This window comes from Mesoplodon mirus, assembly GCF_964341445.2.
Source record: "Mesoplodon mirus genome assembly, chromosome: 15".
Taxonomy (NCBI): Eukaryota; Metazoa; Chordata; class Mammalia; order Artiodactyla; family Ziphiidae; genus Mesoplodon; species Mesoplodon mirus.
The window spans coordinates 30,252,426-30,276,655 of record NC_138991.1 but is presented as its reverse complement, the minus strand read 5'-3'; the positions used below and the strand labels follow the sequence as shown (position 1 = coordinate 30,276,655).

The 24,230-nt window shown below is 50.6% G+C and overlaps 1 protein-coding gene and 1 long non-coding RNA gene across 4 annotated transcripts; one reads left to right on the top strand and one right to left on the bottom strand.

Moving 5' to 3' along the window:
* The first annotated feature begins 8 nt into the window (after positions 1 to 8).
* On the top strand, positions 9 to 7,516 carry LOC309816624. The gene is made up of 3 exons (XR_014296048.1): positions 9 to 116; positions 6,873 to 7,062; positions 7,190 to 7,516. It is a non-coding gene; the product is annotated as an uncharacterized lncRNA (long non-coding RNA).
* A 3,499-nt stretch (positions 7,517 to 11,015) lies between these two features.
* On the bottom strand, positions 11,016 to 23,338 carry MAVS (mitochondrial antiviral signaling protein). Of its 3 annotated transcripts, none has more exons than XM_082644359.1 (7): positions 23,179 to 23,338; positions 19,336 to 19,527; positions 18,222 to 18,396; positions 16,742 to 16,914; positions 15,860 to 16,016; positions 13,488 to 13,960; positions 11,016 to 12,602 (listed from the first exon to the last, which is right to left on the bottom strand). In XM_082644359.1, the coding sequence occupies exons 1-7, from the start codon at positions 23,275 to 23,277 to the stop codon at positions 12,153 to 12,155; spliced, it is 1,719 nt and encodes a 572-aa protein (XP_082500485.1). In that variant the 5' UTR covers positions 23,278 to 23,338; the 3' UTR covers positions 11,016 to 12,152. The 3 variants fall into 3 exon arrangements, with proteins under 3 accessions (XP_082500485.1, XP_082500486.1, XP_082500487.1); XM_082644360.1 differs by having other exon boundaries at positions 19,336 to 19,507; positions 23,179 to 23,235; XM_082644361.1 differs by lacking the exon at positions 23,179 to 23,338 and adding an exon at positions 22,466 to 23,122 and having other exon boundaries at positions 19,336 to 19,507.
* Between the last annotated feature and the right edge of the window lie 892 nt (positions 23,339 to 24,230).

The window sequence follows — 24,230 nt, the reverse complement described above, 5'->3', positions numbered from 1 at the left end:
GGGGATCCGGGCTGGGCAGAGGAGAAGGCGGTGTTGCTGAGCGGAGAGTGATGGCGGCGCCGCCCAATGGACGCGTTGGTGGAGGGGTCCGCGCCCCCTTCCACCGGGGTGCACAGGTAGGCGCTCCAGGCCCCAGAACTCTCCCGGGAGCTGCCTCGCGCCCCCGAGCCCCGCCCTGCTGCTGCGTCCCGTCGTCTCCCGGCTTGCGCCCTTCTCCAGCCGAGCGGTGTGCCGCAGGGTCTGGTCGCCAGTCGTTGGCAAACAGAGGGGCTTGAACCGCGGCTGAATTTAGCCTTTGTCCCTCGACCTGATTCCACTGCTGCCGTCAAGGCCACCAGTCCTCCGCGCTCTGTTTGACCGCCACCCCCTTCCCCAGCACTGCCACTGGCGTGTTTAGGCTAAGCCCCCTTCATTCCTCCTGTGTTAGAGAGATGTTCCCAGTATCAAAACTAATGAAAGGACTGGGGTTGGTCTCCATGGCAACTGGAAGAAAGAGGTGGGTTATAAATCCTTTGCCACCCCCCTGTGGTGAAGGAGGGGGGTGTGGGAGCCGGGAAGTAGGGTTGGCTCTTGGAAGGAGAGTCTGGACCCCCTTTCTTTGTGGTGCAGTGGAGGACACAGAAGGATTTGGTGGCCGCCTCGGGGCCTGGGTTGTTGGGGATTTTGTCTTGATTGGTTTTTTGTTTTTTAAATCATTGGGTTTTTTTGTTTTTTAAATCATTTTATCACCTTCTTTTTGGGGGTGAGAACATGGTCACCTCCAGCCCTGAGATACTGACCAAAGGTCCATCCAAGTGTCTCTTCTCCCATAGGTTGTCCATGCCTGGAATGATCCATGGCTCTGTACTCCCAAGGCACTCCCTCATTCTGTCAAGTTGAACGGGATTGTGGGTTTATCTTGCTAGCAAATTATTTCATAAGTGCCTCCCCTGAGAGACTGTAATGCCCCTTATGTTCTTCATCTTTCCTGTAATGACTGCTAGTAGCAGGCTGAACAAGAAATATGAGCTTCTCTCTTGCTTATTGAATAGAATTGCCATGCTCACTCAAAACTAGCTCCCTGGGACTTCCCTGGTGGCACAGTGGTTAGGAATCCACCTGCCAATGCAGGGCACACAGGTTCGATGCCTGGTCTGGGAAGATGCCACATGTCACGGAGCAACTCAGCCTGTGCGCCACAACTACTGAGCCTGCGCTCTAGAGCCCGCAAGCCACAACTAGTTAAACCCACACACCTAGAGCCCGTGCTCCGCAACAAGAGAAGCCACCGCACTGAGAAGCCCGCGCACTGCAACGAAGAGTAGCCCCCTCTCAGCACAACTAGAGAAAGCCCGCGCGCAGGAACGAAGACCCAACACAGCCAAAAATAAATATAAATAAATAAATAAATAAATAAAAAAATTTTTAATAGCTCCCCTCACTGTAGGATTAACTCTGGAAACCCTATTTCCTAACTCTGGAAGTTCCGTCTCCTGAAGGAAGCCACCCCAGAAGGATCCTACAAAAACCAAAAAAACGTATAGCTACCCTTCTAAATCTCAGTGCCCAGCATTGCCTACGTTTCTGCCTCCCCCAACCAAAAAAAAACGGTTCTCCTTGACCTGAGGAAACTTCCATCCAGGTCTGTGAGCTGCAATAGATCATCCTGAAGAATCAAGAATCATCATCAGGACTTCCCTGGTGGCACAGTGGTTGGGAGTCCGCCTGCCGATGCAGGGGACACGGGTTCGTGCCCCGGTCCGGGAGGATCCCACATGCCGTGGAGCGACTGGGCCCGTGAGCCACGGCTGCTGAGCCTGCGCGTACGGAGCCTGTTCTCCGCAACGGGAGAGGCCACAGCGGTGAGAGGCCCGCGTACCACAAAAAAAAAAAAAAAACATCATTACCTGAGACTGCCTAGACAAATCCCAACATCAAAACAACACTTGAAGCGTGTGTAGCTTTTCTTTCTTTACTGTGTATAGTGTCTTTTTTCTTTTTTAATTAATTAATTTATTTATTTACTTACGTACTTACTTTTGGCTGCGCTGGGTCTTCGTTGCTGCACGCGGACTTTCTCTAGTTGCGGCAAGCGGGGTCTACTCTTCATCGCAGTGTGTGGGCTTCTCATTGCAGTGGCTTCTCTAGTTGCGGAGCACAGGCTCTAGGTGCGCGGGCTTCAGGAGTTGTGGCTCGCAGGGTCTAGAGCACAGGCTCAGTAGTTGTGGCACGCGGGCTTAGTTGCTCCACGGCATATGGGATCTTCCCAGACCGGGCCTCGAACCCGTGTCCCCTGCATTGGCAGGCGGATTCTTAACAATTGCACCACCAGGGAAGCCCAGAAAATAAATTTTTAAAGAGAAAAATGTATCATGGATTTATACTAATTTCCATTCATTTTTAAGGTTACAGTTTTTACTTCGCTTCTTTTATCTTAACCTGAAAATCTAAGGACTTCACAACATTCACTACTTATTTGCTTTATCATTAAGTATATAGATAATAGTTTCAGAATAAAAATATCAATATTACCAATGATGTGATTATTATACACTGTTTAAGATTTTTCTGCAGTTCTTTTTGTCCTTAGGATGTGTTGCACTAGGGATGAAAAATCAAATTGTGCTTTAAAGTCATTTGAAATAATTTCCTTCTGTGTAATTCAGCCAATAACTCAATACAGAATTGAGTCCATTTTTTTTCCATTTTGATTCAATTTTTAGAGATTTAAATTTTTTCTTGCTTTCTCTAATGAAAGAAGCTACCATGTTGTGTGCTGCCCTATGGAGCAACCCATGTGGCAAGGGACTGAAGGCAGCCTCTGGCCAACAGCCAACAAGGAAGTGCAGCCCGCAGAGCAACAATTCATTGAGGAACTGGGACTTCCCTGGTTGTGCAGTGGTTAAGACTCTGCACTCCCAATGCAGGGGGCCCAGGTCCAATCCCTGGTCAGGGAACTAGATCCCACATGCCACAACGAAGAGCCCGCATGCTGCACTAAAGATCCCGCATGCGGCAATGAAGATCCCACGTGCCGCAACTAAGACCTGGCAAGGCCAAATAAATTAAAAAAAAAAAAATCAAGAACTAAATCCTGCAAGTACTATGTGAATGAGCTTGGAAGTGAATTCTCCCCAAACTGCAGCCCTGGCCAACAACTTGATTGCAGCCTTGTGAGAGACCCTGAGCCAGAGGACGCAGCAAACCTGCACCTGAAATCTTAACCCACAGAAACTGAGATACTAAATGTGTTGTTTTAAGCTATTAAGTTTTGGAATAATTTCTCATGCAGCATTAGTTAATGGATACACCTCCATAGCGGCTGTGTTATATATACTCTTAACTGTTGGATGACTGCAGGGAAAGTAGAATGCTGATTAATCAGTTAATGATGAGGTCAACTGATGAGATCAGTTGACCAATGATCTTGAGTAGAATTGTGTGGGGCTCTGGCTTTGCCCTGTTCTCCATTTCATTAGTGATTTGATGGCTCATCCTGCACATGGTGGGGAAAAATCCAGAACTAGAGGGTCCTCAACCAACTGAAACAATGACCAAATTGTTTGGATTGTTGCATGAACTAAATTCAATTCAACAAAGACCCATTAAGCTTGGCAACAATAGTTTGTGGAGCAATACAGGGAGCTGTAGAGAAGGCCCTGCACCCCACTGCTATGAAATGGACCTCAGAGAGCACCCCCAGCCCCAGGCCAAGGATGGGATTAAGTCAGGGCTATCAAATGGCACAGAAGTACATAGAGAGAGGCAAGGAATGATATTTATCAACCCCTCTAAAAAGGAAACAGGATTGCAAGGGATTAAAGGACATTATCAATTGTTGCTCTATCTCTTTAGTCAAAAAAGTCTCCTTAAAAATGCAGTGACTAGGGCTTCCATGGTGGCGCAGTGGTTGAGAGTCCACCTGCTGATGCAGGGGACATGGGTTCGTGCCCCGGTCCGGGAAGATCCCACATGCCGCGGAGCGGCTGGGCCCGTGAGCCATGGCCGCTGAGCCTGCGCGTCCGGAGCCTGTGCTCCGCAACGGGAGAGGCCACAACAGTGAGAGGCCCGCGTACCGCAAAAAAAAAAAAAAAAAAAAAAATTTAAAAATGCAGTGACTCAATGAGTCAGCACCTGCTTTTAACAAGATCCCCAAGAGGATTTGTATCTCTACTGAAGTTTGAGACACTCTGGACTATATAACTCTGTATAGTTTGGATTTTTTTTTTAATTTCACTTTTTTATTGAAATATACTTGATTTACAATGTTGTGTTCATTTCTGCTGTACAGCAAAGTGACTCAGTTATACATACATTCTTTTTTATATTCTTTTCCATTATGGTTTATCCCAGGATATTGAATATAGTTCCCTGTGCTATACAGTAGGACCGTGTTGTTTATCCATTCTATATGTAATAGTTTGCATCTACTAACCCCAAACTCGCAGTCCACCCCTCTGCCACCTGCCCTCCCCGTTGGCAACCACAAGTCTATTCTCTTGAGTCTGTTTCATATATAGGTTCATTTGTGCCCTATTTTAGATTCAACATGTAAGTGATATCATATGGTATTTGTTCTCCTTCTGACTTAGTTCACTTAGTATGATAATCTCTAGTTGTGGTATTTTATTTATTCTTTTTTAAAATTTACTTCTTATTATTATTATTATTATTTTTTTTTTTTTGGCCTCACTGCAGCTTGTGGGATCTCAGTTCCCTAACCAGGGACTGAACCCAGGCCATGGCAGTGAAAGCCTGGGATCCTAACCACTTGACCACCCGGGAACTCCTGGTGGAATTTTAACTCTTTACAGCAAGCACATATTCGTGTATTACCTGTGTAATTAAAAGATGATTTAAAGAGACTAGATTATAAGGAAGGTGAAAATTCTGAGGGGAGACTGACCCCCTGCACTGGGTGGGAAGGAAGGAGTCCACTGAGCCAGGACAGAAGGTGACATGTGGGGAACTGAGGAGCTTGTCCCTGAGTAGAGACTCCTGAAAGTGAAGGTGGGAGGAAAAAGGGGGAGGGGTCCTGCACAAGCCCCCCAGATTGAAAGTTCTTTTACATTCACTGCAGGAGCCTCACTTCAAGCAGATATCTGGCCAGGGTAGATCCTCAGAACTGTGGGCTGAATAAAAGAAACGTTAAAGGATCTTAAGTTCTAGAAGTAATAATAGCAGAATTACTGGAAACGTGAGTCCATGGGCTCACAATTCTAAGGACATCGTCCTGATAGCAAGTAGTGAAAAAAGCAATTCTTTCAGCAGTTACCAGTTTCTCTCTTTCCCGATTCCTTTGGACAGGCCTCCTGCAAGAAGCTGATTTCCAGCTGCATGTGATAATGAAAGGATTTTTCTTCTTATGTTAAATACAAGCAAACTGATCAAATAGGAGACAGCATCTGACTGCTAGGAAATCAACGATTCAGACAGTATGGCAGTGGCACTTGGGGATGGGGAAGGACAGAGGAGGGGAGGAAGCTGGTACAGCCAGTCCGTGCCAAGGACACTCAAGGGCTGATGGGACTGAGCTCTGGAGGAGGAAGGATTTGACATCACCTGGTCCAGCCTCATGGTTTATGGGTCCAGGAAGGAAAGGGACGCCAGGAGCTGGCTGTGGACCCAGGACTAGAACCCAGGGCTGCTTCCCTTCTTCATCTTTCTCACCGTTCCCATTTTCTCTCCCCACCTCCACCTTTCTGGCTGCTGCCCACCCTGTTCCCCCACATCCCTGCTGTCTTTGAAGTACCCTTTTCAGCATGTATATTTTACTTCAATAAAAAGCTGTGGGGTTGAGGGGGTATTTTTCTTATATTGCTGTTTTTATAGAAACAGCATTGAGTAAGTAGAAGGAAGATATTCAGTGTAAGTTGTTTGTGTGGTTTTTTTTTATTATTTTTGGCTGTGTTGAGTCTTCTTTGCTGCACGCAGCCTTTCTCTAGTTGCGGCGAGTGGGGACTACTCTTTGTTGCAGTGCGTGGGCTTCTCGTTGCAGTGGCTTCTCGTTGCGGAGCACAGGCTCGGCGCACAGGCTTCAGTAGCTGTGGCGTGTGGGCTTCCGTAGTTGTAGCTTGCGGGCTCTAGAGCACAGGCTCAGTAGTTGTGGCACATGGGCTTAGTTGCTCCCCAGCATGTGGGATCTTCCCGGACTAGGGCTCAAACCCATGCCCCCTGCATTGGCAGGTGGATTCTTAACCACTGCGCCACCAGGGAAGGCCCCAGTGTAAGTTTTTTAAATGCAGGCAGGAAGGTGAGAATTTACTCTGAAGAATTTGAGGTAAGCCATGAGAATTTAGGAAGGCTAATAAGTGGGAGGGATCTATTCAAAAAAGCTTCCAAAAGGAGCTGGGCTTTAAGCCAGGCCTTAAAGAAAAAAACTTTAGTGTGTGCAGTAGCTAAGCCATGACTTGCAGCAGAGCCCTCTAGCCATTGGCCTTATCCTTACAGGCAGCACCACTGACCCCAGGGAGGGATAGGGAGCTGGATGAAGCATGCATGTGCCCACTCCCATCCCATTCCGGCATGGGATGGAGACCCCTCTCAGAGCCCATATCCTTCCCTCTGAGAGACTGAATATACAAAAGGACAGTGGCCAGACCATATATGACAATAAAACTCTCTGCAGTAACCAGCCTGGAAAGCCAAACCACAGCCTCTGCAGCAGTCATCCAGAATGATCAGGTCTTGGTTAATGTGTGCCAGCTTCTTCCCAATCCCCCAACCACCTCTTCCCTCTCTTCCATCTCGGGACCAACCAGAGAAAGCCAAATATGTTCCCCAACCAATCACATAAGGTGCCCCTCTTCTAGTTAGCCAGCATCCAGTGTCCCAGGCAAATAACCTCCAATCACAGCACATCTGAAGCCTTCCCTTTCTTTTATTCACCACAGTGTTTTCCCAGTCCCTGCCTGCCTTTGATACCCTCCCGGCCAAATGCAAAGGACAGTGGCTGCTCTTACAAGCTCAGAATGAACAGCCTATGTTTGTTCTCATTTGGGTGGCCTTGGTTTATCTCCATATCTCTAAAGCAATTCTGGACACAAACTGAACGTACTCAGGAAACCAACACCCAAATCAAAGGTAACCATGCCGACTTTCAATGCCATAGATCAATTTTGCTTATTTCTGTACTTTTTGTATGAATAGAATCACCCAGTCAACACTTTTGTGTGTGTACTGGCTTTTTTTTTTTTTTTGCGGTACGCAGACCTCTCACTGTTGTGGCCTCTCCCGTTGCAGAGCACAGGCTCCGGACGCGCAGGCTCAGCGGCCATGGCTCACGGGCCCAGCCGCTCCACGGCATGTAGGATCTTCCCGAACTGGGGCACGAACCCGTGTCCCCTGCATCGGCAGGCGGACTCTTAACCACTGCGCCACCAGGGAAGCCCTGTACTGACTTCTTTTTCTCAACATCATGTCTGTGCGATATATCCACATTGAGTGTAGCAGTATTTTCATTTGTATTCATTGTTGTGCAGTAGTATTCTACTGTATGACTTTACCCCAACTTTTATATATATATATATATATATATATATATATATATATATATATATATATATATATATATATTTCCATTCTATCCATTCTACTATGGATAGACCTTTGGGTTGATTCCAGTTTGGGGCTATTTTGAACAGTGCACTTAGAAATATTCTTGCACATACCTTGGTATACATGAGCTCTTGTTTCTGTCATGTACATACCCAGGAGTGGAATTGCTGGGTCATAGGTTATGCATGTGTTCAACTTTAGTAGATACTGCCTATTTTCCAACAGGGTTTTACTAACTTACATTACCCCTAAAGTTTGAGAGTTCAGTTGCTCTATATTTCCATCAACATTTGATCTTGTCAGACACTTTCATTTTAGCCATTCTGATAGGTGTCTTTGTAAATTTATACTTAATATTTTTCTTGTTCCCTAGAGGCTCTAAGTTTTACTGTTTTCCTGGATTTCATTGTTATAATTGTTAATAGTACATGACTGATCAAAACAACACTTTTCTCTCCTCCCCTCCACCCCTGCCCTTGCTTTTAGACACTCTTTTAGACTACTCACAATTATATTGGAGACAGTGAGTGATAGAAGGGGGCACTTAAGGTGGGCTCTTTGTGTTATTATTGTGTCTCTCCAAGGCCTGTCCCCATACTCTGCACTCAGTAGGAGCAAAATAAATATCTGTTGTATAAGTACATGAAAAAACTGACATGAAAGCCTATATGTCTCCACCATACTTTGTGAGTCATTCCCGACCACTGGAGGGTATGCAGGTGTCTTACTCATTTTAGGCCTTAGACCTGGCACAGGGGAATCCTTTAACAAACAATATCTGCTAAACCAAACTGACCTCCAGCTGCCTCACCTCATGCAGCCTCAGGCCATTGAGCCTGGGCACATACAAGATGATTATATTCATATTGTCACAACATCCCTGAGACTGTATTAATTATATATTGCACATCATTACACTATTATAGCAGGTGGCAGATCTTGGCACACCGGGCAGAGATGTGATGGTGTGAAATCTCACTTTAAATGGGGTCCCAGGCTCCAGACACCTGATCAGCTGTGGGTCATGGGCATGGAGAACATCCAACTCTGGGGCCCACGGGCCAGAGTCTTCCCTTGCATTGTCCCCTCTGGTCCTTCGTCCCTCCCAGTCTTGCAGATCAGCTGTAAATTGGGTCATACTTGTATCCGTTTCATAGGGTCATTGTGAGGATTAAACAAGTTAATATATGTAAGGCACCTAGCCCAGCACCTGGTATGCAACAAGGTATGGGGTAAGTGGTAGCACTTTTTATTATTGCTGTTATTAACAGCAGCAGCAGCAGGGACGAAGAACGCTGAGTGACCATGCCCTGCACCAAGTGTGGATTTCATGGCCCTGGGCTACATGGAAAAGAGCAGAAAGGGGAGCATGTGATTTTTATCCATAAAGAGTTATCACTTCCAGCACAGACTAGCCCAGGGACCCTGAACACTACTCTCCCTGAAGATGGGGGCGGAGGTGTTCCTTGGCCATCAGCTTCACGATAGTGCATTGGTAGAAAGCAAGGGACCTCAAGGCTTGAATGACTCCATTTCTAGGAGACTCCTATAAGAGCAGGACACATGCTGTGAAGTTTGAATCTGGCCAAGAATGGGAATTTCTGCCTGCTGGAAGGGCTTTGTCAGAGCCTAAAGGAGGCCCCTCGTGCAATGGGGCAAACTGCCACTGGACACACCTGTCAGTCGTCACCTCTCTGGGACAGAAGCAGTAGCTAGATACTTCCAAGGAGCTTGTCAGTGAAGGAACCTCCTCTGGGTGTCTCCTCCTAAGACAGGGAACCAGTGCTACTCACGCTTTGAACTGGTTCAAGCGGGATGTCACCCACTGAGGCCAAGGAACCAAGAGGGGAATGCCTTGGAAGAAAAAAGAGGGCCTTTGCCACAGAATCCTCCTGTCCCAAGTCTTTCCCTTGACTTTCTGAACTCTTCACTTTCTGACTTACAAAAAGAACCTGTACAGAAAAGGGGGAATCAGGCAGGGATGAACAAGACTATCCATGAGTCCATAATTATTGAAGGTGTGTAATGGGCACGTGGAGGGGAAAGGTAATTATTCTAGTTTCTGTACTTCTGTGCGTGCTTAAAAGCTTTCCATTAAAAAAAAAAAGTTTCTTAAAAGAAGCTATGAATAATCCATGGCCTGAAAGAGTAAAGGGCATCTTGCTGATCTTTGACTAGAAATTCCCCCAAATCAATTAAATCTGAGCACATCCAACCAGGGAAACAAGGTGAGAGTGTGGTATTAGTCTGGCTTCAGTGGGTCATCAAGCAGAATCAGCAGGTGTTTCCCAGGGAAAGAGAAGCAGTGATAGCTCTTGGGCTTTGAAGGAAATGTTTCAACAGGAGAGAGAAAAGATGGAGAGGGCTTTATATGCAGGTACCTTGGCTACTGATGAGTCTGCCCTTAAGCGCTTAGGATGGCACTGAGCCCTCTGGCCCCACCCCGGCCTTTACCCCGAGGTGAAGGGTGCTTCCCCATCTCTCTTATCAACTACCCCAAGCCCTCTCCTGGCCACAGGCCAATTCCCAATCCTGCTTGAAGTGGCATTTTATTGACAACAGCCAAAATAGGAATGCTCTTCAATGCAGGCCAAGTCAGGGCTTCTGAGCAGCATAATTTGAAAAGTGCCAAGATGGTCCCTAAATGTTTCCTACACACCTTACCCAAAGGTATCTCCCACATGGCTGGTCACTGTGCTTGAAATTCTACCATTTAAGTAGCATTCTTTGGGTCTACAAACTGCTTTCTTGAGATACTTTTTTCCAAAGCTACCTTGGGAGGGTAACACATTAAAACCAGTACCTGTTCATGAACTGTTCACTGACCTGGGTATCTGGGAGGGAGGAAGGAGCACAGAGGGTTAAGAGCAAGGGTGATGGGGCATGGTTGCAGACAGCTTGGGTGGGGACCACTCCTGGCTTCAGGGTACAGGTGGTTGCATTTGGAGAGAGGGTTGAAGAGAAGCTCAGAGGTAGAAGTAGAGGTCATTAGGTTGCTGAAGTCCCCAAGGGTAGCGTAAAGAAAGGCTGTAGCAGCCAGAGCAGGGTGCAGGACCCTGCAGACTGACAGTTTGGGAGTGGGCCACAGTGAGCCCTACCCCTTATGTCTCCACAGGGTTCTAGTTCCTATCCCTTGCAGAGCCAGAAATGAAGGTAGCTCCTGAGGCTTCTGGCCCTGGCCCTTGTCCAGCAATGGCTGCTGGGAAAGAACCCACAAGGATATCCCTCAATCCATCTGTCTGCTGGGAGGCACCCTAGCCCCCACCCTGCACAGTTGCCCCAGTGGACATGCCTCCCTCCTCACTCCCCAACAATTCCCCAGTGCATGTAATAAAGTAAGGGACAAATATAAAAGGGGCATAGGCAGTAGGGTTTGGGTCTGCTTCTGAAGGCACGGCCAAGTGCTCCAGTCCCTCCACATTTGAATAGAGAGAATAACAACATGTATCCACCCCTAGTAAATGAAATGTCAGGAACCATTCTAAGATTTATATAGATAAACTCATTTAATCCTCACAACACTAGGACATGTATGTCTATACATAAAATTTTACTATTCATCCCCATTTTACAGATGAGAAAACAGGCACAGAGAGGTTAACAGCTTGCCCAAGAGCACAGAGTTAGTAAGATGGGATGCAGGCTTAGGCCATCCTGCACTGCAGCAGTTCACGCTTACCCACTGGGCACTCTGCCTCTCATGCCCTCATCTCTCTACCAGGCTGGGCAGGGAGGGGTGAGAGAAGCATTTAGTGGCCACCTGCTCTGGACCAAGCACTTGACAAAGACGTGTATGCTTCAATCTCAGGAGAACACAGTGAAGGATGAGCCATGATCCTCACGGGTCCACATGAGTAAGCAAGACCAGAGAAGGCTGATTATCTGCCAAGGCCACACAGCCCAAGAAGGGGTGGAGCTGAAATCCAAACCTTGGCCTGAGCTCTGCCCTGCACGTGCTCCCTCTCCAACCCCCATACGGAGCTGAAGAGAACAGAGACCAGCATGAGAAGGCTGGAGAGGGGCACTTAGGTGGTCCTCAGGCCTAGCACCTGATCAGGCTTCCCAGGGGTCCATGGGAATCTCCAGACCTCCTCCCCAACCTTGTGTGGCAGGGGAGGGGAACCAGAGATGCAGGGGACTAAGTCCTTGAAGGTGGGCCACTCCGCTGCTGCTGGGGCAATAGCCTGAGGCTGGGCCACTGGGGGCTGGAATGATGTTCTATGGGGTCCCCTACCCGCCCCCCATTGGCTGCCAGGGACCAGAGCAGGATGGGGGATGTTTCCGACCCCCTGCGGTCTCCAGCAGCACCTCCTGATCCTTGCACTTGGGTAAAGAGGGATAAGGCCTAGACGGGGGCACCTCCTCCAGAGGATAAGGGCAACAACCAGATGGCCAGGTGGGCAAGGGCTGGAGCACTCAGGGCAGCCCAGGAAAGCCAAGGATGGTGGGGGAGCTGCCAAGGGCACGAGCTGGGATGGAAATGCTGCCTCGCCTCTGACCCAGCCTCTCCCAGCCCCGAGATAGGGTCAAGGATGGTGGGACAGCTCAACTCAGTGGCTCAGGCAGATGTACCATGGGAAAGGGAGCAGATGCGTGATAAGGAGGGCCCAGGAGTTTCACTGGAGTAGGCGCCGCCGGTACCGTGTGGCCAGGAGCACAGCTAGGAGCACCCCAGCCACAGCCACACTGAGCCACGGAGGCCAGGACGAGGTCCTGACCACCAGCAACTCCTCCAACTCTTCCTCCTCCCGGAATCCTGGGGCGGTGTGTGTCCCAGGGCTGTCCCCCAGGTTGGGGGTACTGGGGCCCCCGTGGATCCTAATGGTATCCTCCGACTTGTACTCATTTTCCTCCGGAGCGTTGTCAGGCCCCGCGCCCAGGGAGTTACTGAGGCTGATGGCAAGGTCTGCAGAGCAGCCCGAGAACGGTTGGCTGTCCATTCTGGATACCAGCCTGCCAGGCTTGCTCAGCTCCAGCTCTGAGCCCCAGCAGTCAGAGCTGCTATCTGGCCATGGTGAGGTGCCTCCAGTGGCAGTACCTGTGGCTGCTGGAGATGCTGGAGTCTCCTGGGAAAGAAAGGAGGGACTGGAGGGACTGAGGATGGTGGGGGGCAAGCCAGGTTGGGTGGCCCCATTCCCAAAACAGGCCAACCCCTCAGTTCCCAGCCCATAGTGCTGTGAGGCAACTCTCTCTTGGGGACTCAACCCACTGATGGTGCAGGAGGACAGTGGGGGAGGAGGGGACTAAGGCCCTGTAGGAGCATCAGTGGTGAACTCCTCCAGGGCTGAAAGCTCTACTCACTGGCCTGCCTGTGAGCTCACTCCCACCCCAGGGAGCACTTGGTCATGTGTGGCCCCACCTACTTTGACATTATGCCTGGGCTTGATGGCCATGAAGCAGCCACCGGGTCAGAGGCTGGGCCATGCACCCAAGGGGCCCCATGGACTTGGTTCTTCCAGACAGACAGCAGCAGTAGGGTTAGATGTGCAGGCTCTGAGCAGGCAGCTGTGGAGGCTGCTAGGGTCAGAGATGGATGGGCTGGGACTGCAGTTTGTAAAACCCTGGTCATGGTGGGGCAGGCCAGATATCCCAGTGGTGAAGAGCAAGGCATCAAGGCAAACAGGCTACCCTGCTCTACCCCTCAATGTTTCCTCACCTGCAAAATAGTATTGATGAGCTTAAAAGGGAGCTGTGAGCTCTAAATGGGTTAATGCATGTGACCAGTGGAGGTGGCCCAGCAAGCCTGACCCTCCTGAAGCATTCACACTTAAGAGTTCTAATGATTATTATTACTCTAAAGGACATGGTGTTAGGTCTGGATGAGCCTAGGTCTCAGCTGTCCCTATGCCCTCAGAAGAAGCCCTGGACCAGCCTAGGCTGGAGACAGAATGGAGACTGGAAAGGGTAAAAGGAAGAGGCCTGGATCACTGCTAGGAGGGGCGAGGACTCACCTCCACGAGTCTGTTGCTGTTCCTGATGGTGGGCCCTGTGTTGTCAAGCAGCTTTCTGGGCACCGTGCACATATGTTTCCTGTCGTCAGGCACCAAGCCAGTAGGCACTTTGGGTGGCACCATGCCAGAACGCACTGAGTTGATGGGCAATTTGGATGGTGCTAGACTGGTGAGCACATTAGTGGGCATTGCACCAGGGGGCTTCAAGCTGGTGGACAACTTGGAAGGCACTGTGCTGCCAAATTCTGAGTTGGTGGGCACCCCTGCCCCGCTGGAGCAGATGGTACCTTCAGCCTGGTCACCAGCACCTCCTGCAGAGGCCAAGCCAGTGGAGGAGGAGGAGGTGCCAATAGATGGAGCTGACACTGGGGGTTCAGGCAAGCGGCTTTCCCTGGGGGTAGAACGGACCATGGGCTGGAAGGAGACAGTCGGAGACACAGGCCCGTAGGATGATGTGAAACTGGAGACCACACCTGCAGGTGGCAAAACAAAATGAGAAACACAAACCCACAGGAGTGTTATCCTAAAATCACAGTGGCCTTGGGATCAGAGGGCTGGAGAAGGGTCTCTCTGCCCCAGCTCACACCATCCCTATTGCATCCAAGCCTCCCAACCTCCTACCAATGGAGGAGTCTCCACAGTCTCTTTGGTTCCCAGGGCTGAAGGCCCGATGGTTGCAGATAAATCCTTGGTCCTGTCCCTCCTCAGTCCTTGACATGTTCTCTCACAGGAGCAAAATGATCCCTCCCTTTAACAGGGTCTAGGAGCTTGAAAATCATTATTAATTTTCATCTCTGCTTTTTCTTCTCCTGCCTAGGACACCCCCCTTTCCTGTTGTGTCTGCCTCTTCCATCCTCTCCTTAGGCAAGTGGAATCCTGGATGTTTCTCCCACTGCCATCTTTCCTCTCAGCAGGAACAATCCTAGGCCAGGGCAAGAGGAGCAGGATGGCTCTGCTTAGAAGAGCTCACACCAGTCATGTGGCACCAGAGGCCCAGTCAGCCCCCAGTGTGTGCAAATCTTCTAGGAGGCCCAAGGGCTTGAGGTTACAGGGACAAAGCCACCCCTGGGAGGAGAGTCTGAACTGGGGGAAGCAGGAGGGAGCAGGTGGTGATGGTCCATAAAGGCAGCTACATAAGGATTCACCATGGAACTCTTGAGAACACACATGCCTGGCCCTACAGCTGACAAAGGTCGGGAGTGATTCTGATGTCCACCACCCCCCATCCCAAAGCTAACAACACAGAATCTCATGGGACCTGTGTCCATACTCATACTGAAATCAAAGTGCCCTCTGCCTCCCTGGTCCACAGCAGCATTTCTTGAAAAGATGTTCCACAGCAAGCTGACAATGCAAAGTGCAAAAGGATACTTGGGTTAGAGTTTGGTGTGACAGGAGCATGGGACACTAAGGTGGCTTCTCTGAGCTCCTGTGTCTTGTGGCTGTTCCATGGGCACTGTGGGCTGGCTGGGCATCACTGTCACATGGAACACCGTTTGGGAAATAGTGGTGCAGAGGTGCCAGCCTGAGAGATCCAAGTAGATAGCACTATATTCCTGAGATGTCTGATGTGAGGGTCCAGGCCCTTGGCTGATGAAGAACATACTTCTCCTGGGGGCTGAAAAGTTTTAGTGATTCACTGGGAGCTAGAGACCCCTTTAGGGTAGGGCAGTGCTCCCTGACAACAGCTGGCCCAGCCCTGTACTCTTCTTGCACTATCCTCCAGGTCCTGGCGGATCCCTACATAGTCCCTTTGGTATAGTGCAGGCATGGCCCTAATTCACTTCTGCCTGTGTCCACGCCCTCTGCAATGTGACCCTGTCAGTCCTCTCATGTAGGGATGGAGTCTATCTTTCTACTCCTTGATGCTGGGCTGGCCTTGTAACTTGCCTTGTCCCACAGAAAGAGGCAGGAGGAAAACTGTGCCAGTTTTGAGCCTATGCCCCAGAAGCCCTCTCTCCCTCTCTCAGAACTCTGCTCAGGTATATGAAATGGGCTTGACTGCTGGAAGGTAAGAGACTCATAGAAGAGAACTGAGGTGCCCCAGACAACAGCCGTAAACAGCTTATATGTACCCTGATGTGTATATAAAAGGGAATTCAGCCCATCTGAGCCAGCCCAAATTGCTGACCCACACAATCATGAGCTAAGTAAATAGTCGTATTTTAAGCTACTAAATTTTGGGATTGTATGTTACAAAGCAAATACTAGCCAATATGCCCTCTGAGGAACTGGGTTGTTCCCTGGGGTGAACTCATTTCCCTGGGGAATACCACCTTTGCCTCCTGACCAAGAAAACCAGAGGGGCAACTCTAACCCTTACCCTCACTGGGAGGTCAGAAAGGCCCTATAACTCCAGGGTCCATGCATACCTGCTGTGTGCGTAGTGCCCAGTTCTGTGTCTTGCTCCTGATGTCCACTGCAGGTCAGAGGGCTGAGGGCCACCGTGTCAGATGAGGGCTGCAGGGGACCACCCAGCTTCTTGAGGACAGCCCCAGAGCTGGGTGGCTGTGGGGCTTTCTTCGAACTCTGCACAAAGGAATATATGAATAAGGCAGTTGTTTCTCCCAGGAGCTGGCAAAGGGCACCTTATGCTTGGGACGGCTCCTACAGGCCACAGCCCATGCCATGAAGCACAGGACCAAGGAAGCCCTTGCCTCGGCTTTGGTCATTGCCAGGACTTCTATCTGCAGGTGACTTTGAAGCCCCCTCATAGAAAATCATCCTATGGGGGGGTCCCTATTCATCTGTCTGGCCCTAAAGAAAGGTCCCCATCTTTGGGGCCACTGCACAGACCCCTTTCTTAGGCTTCAAGTCCAAGTGGTATCTCCTGGACACCTCACTGCCCACTCATCCTATCCCAATAGAATCAGTTGTCTTAACCCCCAAACTTTACTGGCAGTGATTGCAGCTCCAACCATCCCCCCCTTTCCCCATCACCTCCTGCTCCCTCACTCTCCCTCATCTGGTCATCCCCTGATCCCTGGACCCAGCTCAACATCTCACATGGACCACTGCAAAGACCTCAGAATTGTGGCCTCACAGCTGGCTGATGACAGAGGGGTGGGGGCTGCCACATAGTGAAGACCTGGTTGGCAGTCTGGGAGCTGGGGCAGATCCATATTGGGGGAGCCCTGGGGTTCTGAGCAGAGATTAGGCATGATTTGTGGGGGACTTCCGGAAGGCTGGGTGAGCAGAAGTGGGCAGATGGGAACACAAAAGCAGGAGGCTCAAGGTAGATCATGAGGACGCACCTCTCCCAGGGACTCTGGTGGCTGGGTGTCCTGGACAGGCATAGGGTAACTTGGCTCGTCCTCTCTGTAGCCATTGCTGGGGATGCTGGGGGCCACAGCAGGTGTGGAGGGCCCTGGAACCCCAGCAGGAACTGATGGCCGCTCCAGTGGGGATGGGGGGTGGTTCGGATTCCCTGAAGGACAAAGATATTTTGATGTCAAGGAGGAATTGGGGTGCTCTTAGTGGCAAGAGAGGCCTGGGTGCTCCTAGAACTCCAGGTGCATGGCTATCAGTCCCCCACAGCATCAAACTCTATCCTGATGTGGGCAGTACTCCTCAGAGGAGACCAGCTTCACGAAGCAGGAGGCAGGTATCAGAGGGAGAGTGGAGGTGGAGAGGACAAGGAGAGGTAGGAGGAGCAGTGGGGGAAGGGAGAGTGTTGGGGGCACCTCGAAGGCCTCTCACCACCCAGACTATGTCAGCAGTCACCACTTCTCTGTCCCCAGGCATTCTGGGACACAGTGGCTTTCTTCTCCTCCTCGTGGGTGGCTTTCACCACTAACTGACCCCTGACCTAAAGCTTCCTCCTCAGCCCCTCCCCTTTGCCCCCACCAGCCACGCCTGGCCCTACCACAGCTGTTTTTATCTGGGGGAATCACTGGTAATCTGCACAAATGAAGAGATGAGTTAGAAAGGAAGGAAGGGAGGGAGGAAGGGAGGGGGAGGAAAAGAAAGAAAGGCAAACATGGGGATATTTCAAGGCTGTAAATCTGAGCAGTGTCTCAGGAATTGTCTCTAGTCTGAAATATATATAGGGCTGGTGTGAATTTTCTTTCTGCCTCAGCCCCTGAGACCCTGGCCTCAGCAGACCCCCTCTGAGGACTTGGCCTGGCAGGGAGCATTGAGAGGGCTTTGAGGGATAACTGGGCAGCTGGGGGGGTGGTGGGAAGCAACTAAGGAGGCTCTAGGGGAAACCAGTGGGAGGGGAAGAGATGAGGGGAAAGGAAGGAAGGAGCCCATGAGGAAGAAAGAAGAGGCAGTGAAGGGAGGGGGAGAGAAGAGATGAGCAGAGAGAGGGAAGACAAACTGAGGGAGAGTAGACGGGAGGAAATGAGAAAAGCGTGGGAGGCAAACGTCACAGCCACAAAAATTAGAGGAGGCTCCATTTGCTGAGCACATGGAAGGTGCCCAGCCCCAGCTAAGCACTCAACATGCCATCATCCCATGGTATCCACTGCAGCCCTACAAGGTAAATGTTGCCATTAGCCCCATTTTACAAAGAAGACTGAGACTTAGGGAATGAAGGGGCTTGGCCAAAGAGTTAATAAAGATTAATAAGTGGCAAAGCAGGGATCTACACTCTGGTTTGTCCACTGCCCAGGAGTGATGGGAGGGAGGGTGAGAGATGAAGACAGCAGGTATGGGGTGAGAGGAGAGGGAGAGTGGAGGCCAGGGAATCAGATAGGAGTTCCAGAAGAAGGGTCAAGGTGGGAGGCTCACGTAGCAGGTTGCTCTGGTAGACTCGGTCCACTTCATCAGCGAGACTAGACAGTTCACAGGCCCTCAGTGCCCCAATGAAGGAAGGCACCCAGCCGTTCCTCCGCCGAAGGCTGTTGAAGAGGTCCCAGAGAGTGCCCTGGTTTCCCCAGCGCTCATAGGAGGCCCGCAGTCGGTCCTGCAAGACACAGCCCCGCCACCAAGCTCAAGCCTGGTAGCCCTGACCCCCTCCCCACTCTGGAGGGGACAGCTGCAGATGGAGGTACCTAGAAAGCTACAAGATGGAAGCAACCATCTGAAACTAAGTCAGAGCCCAGGACAAGGCCAGAGTTTGAGCCCAAGTTTAAAGGCCCAGGAAATAGGCCTTACTGTGTCCCAGGCTCTCTGCTCAGGGCTTTGTGTGAATTATCTTACTTAATGCTATTATTACCCCTACTCTACTGATGAGGAAACTGAGGCTTAGCACATACAAACAAGCAACCAGACAGCAGAAACAAAAACCCACAGAAAACATTTACTGCAGAACTAAATGGCAAGGTATTCCCACAAACACCAAAATACAAGAGGGAGGAGCCAAATCCCCCCAGCCACAAATTCACATACCGCCGGTATCTGCATGGAGGAAGCAGAGGGAGGCCTCGGGGTTCAATGTGGGGACAGCTAAAACTGGGAGGGGCCAGGCTCACTTCACTAGGGGCCCACAGCAAGTGCTGAGGGAGCTAGCACAGTCTGGCTCCCAAAGACTCTCAAAGTTGAGCCCCAGGCTCCCTGCCAGGATGGATCCCATGACTAAGAGAATGCAATTGAAACTAAACAGGAACAAGGACAAAAGAGATAAAGAAAAAGAAGGTTCCGATGAAAGTGGGTGAGGGGTCCCAAGCCCAGAAATCTCAGTGCCATATTTTGGAGCACTATACCAAAACGACACAAGAGGGAGCTCAGTGAGGTTGGAAAGGACACCCTGAGCCACACTTCCTTCTGAAAGTTAGAAAACTGTCAAGGATGGGAAGCAAGATACAGACAACAGAGAAGGAAGGAGTTGGTCCTGGCTTGGGAGAAGCTCTGAATTCCACAGCCCTGCCCCCATTCCATGCCTGGTTGTCACACCCTGGCTCACCTGGTCACTTGTTGTGAGGCAGGACAGGTAAGGCAGAATCTCCAGAACATGAATATTGCAAAAATTGCCGTGATGGTTGCGGATATACTGATAAGTCTTGTCCTCAGCAAACGTCATCGCTGTCCCGGGTTCTGAAGTGGCAGAGGGCTCTGGCCCATGAAGGGTGGATGGACTGAGAGAGAGGAAAAAAGACTGGAAGAAAACAGACCACACATGACAACAGAGTTGGGAGTGGAGTTGGACAAAAGGCAATTCTCTCTTTCTTTTTCAACTCTTTGGAAATTTTGCTCTTTTCTTTAATCATCGTATTTTACTGCCTAAGTCTCAGAGGCCCTCAATGAATTTGCCTAAAAACAAATTGGTGAATAAAAAAAAAAAAAAACAGATCTAGAAGACCTAGGGCCCATTTCTGCCCTGCAGGTTGGTCAGTGTTGGGGAGAACTCTGGCTCCTGCCCCATCATCCCCAGGTCTGAATGTGCCCCTAGCTTCTGATAGCAAAAGAGCACCATCTAGAAGTGCTGCTCCTTTGGAGTATACTGAGGGGGAAGGGGAGGAGAGGGAGGAGGAGGGGTAGGCGGGAGAGGATGGGGAAGAGGAGAAGGCACCCAATATAATAATAGGATCTATCCTATTCTTATCGTGAAGAAAATGAAGTACCAAGGAATTAAGGGGACTTGCTAGTGAGTAGAAGAGCAAAGAACTGAGGTCTTCAGGATCTGGGATCAGGTTCTTCCCAGAACATGACTGCAGGCCCACCATTACATTAAAGCTTGCTATACACATTTTTTTAAATTTTTTAAAAATTTATTTATTTTTCAAATTTTTGGCTGTGTTGGGTCTTCGTTGCTGCACACGGGCTTTCTCTAGTTGCCACGAGCGGGGGCTACTGTTCGTTGAGGTGCACAGGCTTCTCATTGTGGTGGCTTCTCGTTGCAGAGCATGGGCTCTAGGCGCACGGGCTTCAGTAGTTGTAGCACGTGGCTTCAGTAGTTGCGGCTCGCAGGCTCTAGAGCTCAGACTCAGTAGTTGTGGCACGTGGGCTTAGTTTCTGCGTGGCATGTGGGATCTTTCCGGACTAGGGCTCGAACCCGTGTCCCCTACATTGGCAGGCAGATTCTTAACCACTGCACCACCAGAGAAGCCCTACATACATATTTTTTCGGTAGGAGGCTGAATTCCACTTCTGGGTGTGACCCCAGGCAAGTTGTCAGCCTTTTCCAGGCTTGTCCTCACCCCTAAAATGGCTCAGAGAGGTTGTTTTGACAATACAGTAGTTCAGCCTTATAAGCCTGAAATTTAGAAGTACCCCCAATACAATCAATTGCCGCAGGTTGCTTATGTAGCACTTAACACAATTTTCAATTATAGATGTGTTTGTTTGCTTGTTTCTTATTTGCCTTTCTCATGAGAGACAGCTTCAGGGAATAAGACAAGATCTCTGCCACCATCCAATTTACATTCTACTGGAATGAGACAGATAACAAATCAGAAAACATATACATAAATAAGAATTCCAGACAGTAATAAAGGTTACAGAGAAAATAAAGCAGATGGTGAGACAGAGCCCCTGAAGAAGGGCATGCTGCTTGAACTGGGATGGGGAGGGAAGCTTTTCTGAACTGACATTTGAGCTGAACTCGAATGTAAGAAGATCAGTGTTTTGGGCAGAGGGCAGAGCAAGTGAGAAGTCCTAAGGTGGAACAAGCTTGGCATGTTTGAAGAATAGAAAGTAGATTGGAGTTGTCCAGGTTTAGAAAGCTAGGGGGAGGGGCAGAGTTCAAGTCAAGGAGGTTGGGAAGGGCCACTAATGTAGGGCATTATAGGAAGGGACTTTGGGTTTTATTTGGAGTGAAACAGGGAGCCATTGGAGGGCTCTGAGCAGGAAAGGGAGAGGATTTTATTTGATTTGACTTATTTACGTTAAAGACCTCTGTGGTGGTTGTGAGGATCCTGGACTGGGGAGGGGGCAGGATGGAAGCAGGGAGACAAGTCAGGAGGCCACAGCAGGGAATACATGATGGGTATGGCCAGGATGGTAACCATGAAGGTGGCAAGAGGTGGCTGGATTCCTGGTATTTTGTGGATATGGGAGGTGAAGGAGAAGAATCAAGGCACTAGGTGGATGGAGGGTGCCACTTAGCAAGCCAGAGAGTCTGGGGGAGAAGCAGTGGTGCAGAGAGGACTCCAGAGTTCCATTTTGAACAAGTGAAGCTTGAGATGCTATTGGATGTCCAAAGGGGTTTTCAGGGAGGGAAGTGGGCAGAGGAGAGGGGCAGGCTGGAGTAGAAACTTGGATGTCAAGCTTGGGTGGGACCTCTAAGAGACAGTGCTGCAGAGTAGAGAGTGCCTAGAAGCTGCTGAGGCCACCAGTCCCCTGCCACATGGGAAATGGAGCAGTAGTCCTGCCTACCTGCAGCCCACCAGCCTCATAGCCACATGCTGCATGACCTGCTTTGCCAACCCCCAGGTGCTACATTCCTGGTGGAGCGAGTACCAGTGACAGAAATCACGAGGATCAGAGAGGTGGGGTGGGGGTCCTCTGAGCCTTCAGAAGATGAACAAAAAACAACTCTGTGGTGGCGAACAGATCCCTCCTTCCCTCCCATGGGATCCAGGGAAGTACCAGGAGAGAGTCAGGTGATACATTCTTCTGCATCCCAGCCTCAGCCTTTGAGGCAAAGAGTTTGAGGAGTATGGGTGTATGTAATGGTCCAACCAAAAAGAAAGGAAGCCCATATTTGTTCACATTTATTGAGGGCCCACTATAGGCAGGCACATCCTAAGTTTCTTTCATTTAATTCTTGCCACAATCCCAAGAGGACAAGCGATGCCAAGTTGCACAGCTGACCAGTGGCCTAACAGGATTTGAACCCAGGACTTGCTGCCTCATTGCAGCTCACCATACACCTTGCAGGGCTTAGAGACCCCTGTGGCAAGTGAGACTCACACAGCCCCCTGCCTTCAAGCCCCGGAAGGGGCCAAGGCCACTGCCTGGGTGAGGGGGGTTGCTAAGTGAGAGTGTGCCTGGGAAGATGCACTATTTAGTCCCTTCTCTTGCGAGGTATGGAAATCTTTCGGAAACGTCTGAGGACGTTCTAACCCTGCCCTCCACCGCAGCCGGGTTCTCACGTCCTTCCAGATGTCCTTCCAGATGTTTTTGAGCCTCCAAACGAAGAATGTCGGTTTTGTTTTTTCCAGTGTTTTCCAGGCACCTCTTTCCGGTCTCAGATAAGATGTGGGGCGGATAGTTCCTGACCGTCGCGTCTAGGAGAGTTCTGACCCGACTGCACCAGAAGCTGAGTTCAGAGCGCTCCACCCTCCCGGAAGGGGCGAGGCCCCACAGTCTCAGCTCCTATTCCTGAAATCCTGGGCCAGACCCAGGTCCGCGGAGGACCGAGAGGCTGTTCTGAACAGGTGTCACCACCGAAAACGGCCAAAAGCCAAGGGAGGGCGGCAGTCCGCGACCCCCAAAAGCGCGGCCGCCGGAGATTGGCGCACCCGGGCTAGGCCTCGCCTGGGAGTCACCCTGGGCCTGTGGGCAACTGGAGGAGCTCAGTAGCCAGCGCCCTTCTCCTTCCGGCCCAACCTCCCCTCCAGCCCGAGCAGGCGCCAGCGCCACCCACCTCTCGAGCCCCCGGTGCTGGATGCGGTGCACGGAGCTCTCGCTGCCCCGAACACCCTGTGCGTTAGTACCTGCTCTTCCCAGCTCCCCCGCGCCCCAAGCCCCGTGCACCCCGGCGGACTCTTAGTCCCACTCGGCTCCTGCGCCGCGTACCACCTCCCCGAAAGGCATCTGTGCGCCCTGCGTCCAGAGGACCGAGCTCCCAAGGTGGTGATCTTACCTTGGGTAGCCACGACCTGGCGACCTGCCTCCAGTCGCGGACAGCCGGGAACCCTCCCCTGCAGGGAGGGAAGGGCGGGAGGTAGGGCCGCGCGGCCATTGGGCAGACAGCGGGGGCGGGCACTTGGCCTTGGTTTGCGGGGCCCCGAGGCTCTGGACGCGCGCTCGGGACAGACCTGGGTTCCTACTGCGTGTGCGAAAGTGCAGATGATCTTTCCTTCTTCGTCTTGAGCAACTTCCAGGGGAAGCCCAGGGTCTGACTAGAAACCAAGTAGAAACCGTGGTGGGCTCGATCCCGACGCTTCCCACGCGAAGCTACCCCCTCCTTCCGCCGAGTAATTTGAGGGGTGAGGGTCTTTATGTAGTTCGCTCCTGGACGCCCAGGGCCTAAGCACACAGTCAGTGCTCAATAAACGTCCGGTGTCACGCAGAGTTCACAAGGGTATGAGTGCCCAGCCAGGCGACACTCATTCTGGACCTGAGGAGGCAGGATCGGGGCATGTAGCTGTATGCAGGGCAGGGGCGCCAAGGTTGGCTCGCCCGGCTCGCAGGGTGTGGGCCTTGAGTGCTGCGTGGGAAAGGCCTCTCCGATCAATTATTTAGGGCGGTACCTCACGGCAGTGCTCGCCTACCACCTCGCCTTTCCTCTGCTGGGCCAGAGGCCAGCAATTATTGAGTGCCCACTGTGCTCCAGGTACGGACTTAAAGTCTTATACCTTAGGGCCCATTAAATATCCGCAAAATAACCAGGTAGAGGTTTATTTTTTCCAATTTTAAAGAAAGATTAAAAGATTTGGAAAAAAAAAATGATTTGGAAAAACGTTTGGCAGTTCTTAAGTTAAACATATGCCAACCCTATCACCCAGCAACCACTCCTAGTTGACCTATGAGTCCACCTGGAAACATACACAATAGATAATGTTCATAGTGGCTGTACTGACAATAGGCAAACTCTGGAAACAACCCAAATGTCCATCAATAGAATGGAGAGACAAACTGTGGTATACACAGAAGTGAAAAACAACAAAGGCGAAAAACTATCGATACAACATG